At 49.0% G+C, this 7,039-nt stretch overlaps 1 protein-coding gene across 1 annotated transcript; it reads left to right on the forward strand.

Moving 5' to 3' along the window:
* The first annotated feature begins 3,562 nt into the window (after positions 1-3,562).
* LOC138995638 (olfactory receptor 6F1-like) lies at positions 3,563-4,513 on the forward strand. Its single transcript, XM_070396227.1, has one exon. It carries the CDS (start codon positions 3,563-3,565, stop codon positions 4,511-4,513), a length of 951 nt encoding a protein of 316 aa, XP_070252328.1.
* Positions 4,514-7,039: the final 2,526 nt, after the last annotated feature.

A 7,039-nucleotide genomic window follows, 5' to 3' on the forward strand; every position in this document is an offset into this window, starting at 1 on the left:
TGATCAGGGCAGACTCCCGGATTGCGGGCTCCATCCCCAGTAGGGGGCGAGCAGGAGGCAGCCAGTCAATGATTCTCTCTCATCATTGATGTTTCTCTCTCTCTTTCCCTCTCCTTTCCTCTCTGAAATCAATAAAAAATATATTATATAAAAAAAGAAGAAGCAGCGGGAAAAGCAGTCCAGAGAGGAGAGAGCGGCTGTCAGACTCTGTGAGTCCTTATGGGGTCGCGCTCAACAGTACAGCAGGCCTCAGGCACCCTGAAGGTCACACCGTCCTCCCCTCTGCCCGCCTCTGTGAGATCACGCAAACCAGCCGCTGGTAGTGTCAGCGGTTAGGAGCGACCCATCCGGGGTGAGTCTGAACCTCGCCTCTGCCGCTTCCCGGCTGATGACCATGGTAAGTTCATGAACCATCGGAAAGCAAGGACCACAAGTGCACCCACCACACAGGGCTGTTGTGATGCGTAGACGAGCTGTACATTTCCAGCACGTAGAGTGGCCTGGGATCGAGTAATAGCATCATCAGCAGTGTTGGGGTGCAGGGCGGCGGGCAGCCCCAATAGCCCACAATGGCATATTGATTATTTTGAATTAAAATTACTTGACGAGCAGCCAGCAAAAGGAGGCACCTTGACCCTCCAGGGTCCCCTTGAATGCAGGACATGGGTCTCCCAGGGAAGGATGCCCTCCTCGCTGGGGGAGGGAGGTTGGGGTCTGAAACATCTATTGCTGCCATTAAGGAAGCCAGAGCCTATAGGCTTGCACAAACAAGCCTGTCACTCCTTCACGAACTCACTGCGCAAGCCCTAACTCGGTGCACAGACTCAGTAACCAGCACCCAAACTTAAGTGTCTTTGTCTTGTGATTTCTTCACAAATTTCTTGTTTGTCTGAAAAATAGAAAAAGCTGGCTGCTCCATCATTTCGAACGGCATCATCATTTATGATCTCCTGTGTGCGTGCATGACACTGCCTTTTGTCCTGTTAGTCTGTCTGGCTTTGTCCCAGTGTTATCGGTGCAGCCAGCAGAACCCAGGAAGGGCCGAGGGGGCGGACCCCCCGACCACCACCCCCAGCAGCAGCAGCATAGAAGCAGACACAGCCAGGAGCCCTCTCTCTGAGGTGCTTTGCGGTGGGGGCGGGGGGCGGGGGGCTGCAGGGGGTGAAGGGGCCTCTCTCTGTGCCTTCCCCAGGCTCCATGTGGTGACTCAGAGTCTGGGCCTCCACTGGGCACCAGGACTGTCGGTCGGCACTGCGTCCAGATTAGTTCTGTGAGCCACTTGCAAAGCTGAAACTGGGGCTCCCCAGATGGTATCTAGGGCACTGGATCTATTTCATTTTATTTTTTATTGAATGTATTGGGGTGACATTGGTTAATAAAATTATATTGGTTTCAGGTGCGCAATTCTATAAGCCATCATCTGTAATGTGTGTTCACCACCCCAAGCCAAGCCTCCTTCCACCACCATTTATTCCCCTTTACCTTCCCCACCTCCCCCCACCCGCTTTCCCTCTGGTAGTCACCCTACTGTGGTCTGTCTGTGTCTATGAGTTGGGTGTTTTGTTTTGGTTTTGCTTAATCCCTTCACCTTTTTTCACCCAGCCCCGCACCCCCTCCCCTCTGACAGCTGTCAGTCCGCTCTCTGTATCTATGGGTCCGTTTTTATTTTGATTGTTAGTTTATTTTGTTCATTAGATTCTACAGATAAGTGAAATCATGTGGTACTTGTCTTTCTCTGACTGGCTCATTTCACTTAGCATAATATTGTCCAGGTCCATCCATGATGTCAAAAAAGGTAAGATTTCCTTCTTTCTTAGAGCCCAGGCGTATTCATGATGTAGATGCACCACAGCTTTTTTATCCACTCGTCTACTGATGGGCATGCGGGCTGCTTCCAAACCTTGGCTATTGTAAACAACACTGCAATGAACATAGTGGTGCATATATTTTTTCAAATAAATGTTTTGGGTTTCTTTGGATATACCCCTGAATCAAGTTGTTTGGGTTAATTTTTTTTCTTTATTGATTAAGGTATTACATATGTGTCCTTATCCATTGCTCCCCACCCGGTGCCTCTGTTTGGGTCCATTTTAAAAGAGGATCGATGTATTGCCATTGTCTGATGAGAGAAAGCAGGAGGCGCTGAATTCCTCGTGCTCTTACACAAACACTGCAGGGTGGGGCAGAAGAAATGGTTGCTAAATGCCCCCTTCAGAGCAAGGGCAATCGGTCCTGGGAGAACTTAAGGAATGTTGGCAGCCCTGCAGAGCAGTGACTTCCCAGGCTTTGTGTCTGTGCTTTCTGCAGGCCGGGCACAGGCTAAGTTCTTCACCCACCCATTTCACAGATGAGAAACTGTCTCCGAAGTTAAACAACTTGTTCAAAGTCTGACTCATAAAGCAGAGCCCCTGGCTTTGTTTACGGTTGTTGTAAAAACTGCCTCATTATCACACCCACACAGAGCTCTCCGCCTGCGGTGGGTTTTCCCAGCTCCGCCCACTTGCCTGCAGCAGCCGGGCCCTTCCAGGTTGAGGGGGCCGACCCAGTGCACCCGGCTTGAGAACAGCTAGGCGGTTTTGGCCTCCGACTGTGAACAGCAGCAGTGCTTTGGGGGCAGTTTCTCCATCTTAGTGGTGGGTGCGTGGCTTGAACCAGATGGAATGAGGGGGCGCCTTGGGCTTCCTTATCTCACTGGAAAGAACCGGAGGCTCTTCTACTCATCTGGTCGGTTGGACACGATACCTTAGGCCACCTGGTTCTGAAGCTCCTTTTGCCGTTTACTGGAGCTCTAGATCTTTGCAATGGCCAGCTTTTACTTTTTTTTTTTTTTCCTTAATTGTGAGAAAAAGCACTCCTGCCCTTGTGTGACACCAGCTTGGGCTGTGACCTAAGAGTCAGCGAATCTCAAATCTCACACTCGTAGGATTTTCTCTGGATAGGATCATGGAAAACAAAACAGAAGTAATAAACTTACCTCTCAACTCACCAAGACGCTGAAAGGAGAGGAATACATACTAGATACGCTAGGGACCATTTCCCTAAAGATAAACATGCTTGAAGTGGGGGAGTGGGGGCGGGGGGTCTCCTGTCTGGGAGCTCACAAACCCTCTGGAGCATGCCCACCTTCCTTTTAGGTTTTCTTCCGTTCCTTCCACAACTCCCCAGGCTACCGTAGCACATGCAGGAAGGGCATAGAGCAGGGATTCTCCTTCTTTCTTTTTTCTTCCTGCTTTCTCCCCTTTGTATTCCTCTTCCTGTTTCTTCCGTCTCCTGCTAACCTTGTTCCTGATGAAGACAAAAACAAACAAAACAAAACAAAACAAAAACAGGTGGGAGAAGAAGGTGGGGAGTGGTCACAAGTTCTTAGTCCAAATTCTTTTGTTTCCCCTTTCAGGCCTTGAGAACAAAGACGCTACATCTCCACCGAAGTAAAAAGAAGTTCCAAACACCTGAGTGGGGCATGACCACCCTGGACCACCAGCCCAGGCTCTGTGTATGAGCCAGCAGCGTCTGCATCCTGCGTGTTTTATCCCGGAGGCTCTGCTCCCAGGGAAGCCAAGGCATGGTGGTCCTGCCCTCGGAGAACCAGACAGCGCCAGTGGAATTCGTGCTCAGAGGATTTTCTTCCACCCGAGAGCTAAATATTTTCCTCTTCCTGATGTTCCTCGTTTTCTACATCTTAATTGTTTCTGGAAACATCCTCATTGTCCTGCTGGTTTTGTTCAGCCATCACCTCCACACCCCCATGTACTTCTTCCTGGTGAACTTGTCCTTTCTGGAGATCTGGTATACCTCCGACATTGTCCCCAAGATGTTGCTGATCATCATAGCTGAACAGAAGACCATCTCTGTGGCCGGATGCCTGGCACAGTTCTACTTCTTCGGGTCCCTGGCTGCCACTGAGTGTCTGCTGCTTGCTGTGATGTCCTATGACCGCTACCTGGCCATCTGTCAACCTCTCCACTACCCCATCCTCATGACTGGCCCCCTCTGTGTGCGGCTGGCTACTGGCTCTTGGCTCTGCTGCTTCCTCCTGACAGCCATCACTATGGTCCTGCTGTCTAGACTAACCTTCTGTGGACCCAACGAAATCGATCACTTCTTCTGTGACTTCACTCCTCTGGTGCACCTCTCCTGCACGGACACCTCACTGACCGAGACCATTGCTTACGCCACCTCTTCAGCAGTGACGCTGGCCCCATTTCTTCTCATCACAGCTTCTTACTCCTGCATTCTTGCCACCATCCTGAGAATCCCATCTGGCACAGGCCGGCAAAAGGCCTTCTCCACCTGCTCCTCCCACCTCACCATGGTCGCAGTGTTTTATGGGACGCTGATTGCCACGTACCTTGTACCCTCGGCCAATTCATCTCAGCTCTTGCGCAAAGGGTCCTCTCTGCTCTACACCATCATGACGCCCATGTTCAACCCCATCGTCTACAGCCTGAGAAACAGAGACATCCATGAAGCCGTGAAGAACTGCTTGAGGAAGAAGCCAGGTTTCCTCAGGTGAAGCAGAAGGGAGAGGGGCCATATTTGCCCAAGGGTTGATGAACTGGATTGAGGCGCTTAGGTTCTTCCTAAAAGGCAACTGCCTAAACCAGGAGCTACCAAAGCCAGGCGACCAGATGCCTCTGACTATGGTGAGGACACTGCCGAGTTCTGGCAGCTTCAGGTGAACTGATGTCCCAGAAATGGTCTACGTAGGACAGATTCTGCTCCATCATCCTCGGTAGAGCTGGAGCCTTATGTTACAGCTCACGCCCAGAATGAGCTGGTAAGGCTGGGTGCTCACTCATTCAAATCTTCATTCAAGGCAGTGGTTCTCAACCTTCCTAATGCCGCGACCCTTTAATACAGTTCCTCATGTTGTGGTGACCCCCAACCATAAAATTATTTTCGTTGCTACTTCATAACTGTAGTTTTGCTACTGTTATGAATCGTAATGTAAATATCTGATATGCAGGATGTGTTTTCAGGGGTCGCGACCCACAGGTTGAGAACCGCTGATTCAAGGTCTACTCTGTCCAGGGCATTGTACCACATCTAAGTCATAAAATACACAAAAACAGAGGCAGTCTTAACTCTCACTGAACTCACAGTCAATAGGGAGAAGACGGACATACATCAAATAGCTAATGTGAAACTACATATATAAATACAAAATTACACTTGTAATTAAAAATTTAAAATAATAAGATGACCACTGCGCACTTAGAATGACCAGAATTTGGAACACTGATGCCACCAAATGCTGGCGAGGATGTGGAGCAACCGGAACTCTCATTCATTGCTGCTGGGGATGCAAGATGGTACAGACACTTTGGAAGACAGTTTGTAAGTTTCTTCCAAAGCGAAACATACTTTGACCATAAGATTCAGCAACTGCACTCCTTGGTATTTACCAAAATGAGCTAAAAACTTATGTCTACACAAAAACTACACGTGGGTGCTAATGACAACTTTATTCATAATGCCCAAAGCTTGGAAGCAACCAAGAGGTTCCTCCGTAGATGAATGGGAAAGTAAACAGATACATCCAGACAATGAAATATTATTCAGCGTTAAAAAGAAATGAGCTATTAAGCCTAAAAAAGACATAAAGGAAACTTAAATGCATGTAACTAAGTGAAAGGTCAGCCGATCTGTAAAGGCTGCACATTGTGTGATCCCAACTACATGGCATTCTGGAAAAGGCCAAACTCTGGAGACGATAAAAAGATCAGTGGTTGCCAGAGGTTAGGGTTTGGGGGAAGATAACTGGGGAGAGCACAGAGGACTTTTAGGGCACAGAAACTCTGTATGATGTTATAATGGGGGATACGTGTCATTATATATTTGTCCAAACCTATGGAATGCACAACACCAAGAGTGAACCCTAGTGTAAACTCTGGACTTCAGTGATTGTGATGTGTCCATGTACATTCATTGGTTGTAACAAATGGGCCACTGTGGTGGGGGAGGTGGATAGTGGGGGAGGCGATGCAAGTGTGGGTGCAGAGAGCCCATGGGAAATCTCTGTACTTTCCACTCAGTACTGTACTCTATACTTTCTCCTGCTGAGAACCTAAAACTGCTCTAAAAAATAAACTTGTTCAAACATATTAATAGTAATCATAATTATAAGGTGTTAATTATACATCAAGAATGCGGAGCCCGGCTGGCATGGCTCAGTGGTTAAGCATCGACCTATGAACCAGGAGGTCATGGTTCGATTCCCAGTCAGGGCACATGCCCAGGTTGTGGGCTCCATCCCCTGTGTGGGGCGTGCAAGAGGCAGCCAATGAATGATTCTCTCTCATCATTGATGTTTCTATCTCTCTCTCCCTCTCCCCTCTCCCTTCCTCTCTGAAATCAATAAAAATACATTTAAAAAAAGAAGAAGGAGGAGGAGGAGGAGAGGTCTTAGGGCTTCAACTTAAAAAAAAAAAAGAAAAATATGTGGAGCTTCAGTTCCTTCCGCTGGAGTAGACTTGGCATGTTCTAATCCTTTGCTCTCTAGGACCTGGAAGTGGAAATGGAGATTTGGGCAAAGGAGGCAGGCGAAGGGCCCACACCAACCTCTGCCTCCTCTGCTGCTGTGGGGACAGACTCAGTTGGCAGTGGGGGGTGGGGGGGACCTTCGCTTTAATTAAGTGCTATCTCCTTTGCCAGGCTCTCTGCCAGGCTCTTGCTTGGACTCGCTCCCCGTGCTGCGGGCATCGGGCGTGGTGGGCGTGTGTTTGTTCTTGTTGCAACTCCGAAGAGCTGAGTCGACCTCAGAGTAGAGAAGCTGAGGTCAGCATCACACTCGCAGGGGAGCCTGCCTCCTTGTGTGGCTCCTACAGGAAGGGAGTATCTCTTGCCTAAATTTCCCCATTGAAGCTTTCTTCTTCTTTTGAGTTAAGCAGAAAGATGATGTTGGCCATTCATTCATTGGGGTTCCTCAGTGCCCAGGCTGGGAAATGACACACGCCACCCTGGGTGTCTACAAACACTCTCAGGCTTGGCCTTATGAGGAGACAACTGCCCTGTTCCTGCTCCTCTTGTGAACTAGGAA

The sequence above is a fragment of the Myotis yumanensis genome, unplaced genomic scaffold (genome assembly GCF_028538775.1).
Source record: "Myotis yumanensis isolate MYYU_CA2020_CCGP unplaced genomic scaffold, mMyoYum1.0.hap1 SCAF_17, whole genome shotgun sequence".
NCBI classification, from domain to species: domain Eukaryota; kingdom Metazoa; phylum Chordata; class Mammalia; order Chiroptera; family Vespertilionidae; genus Myotis; species Myotis yumanensis.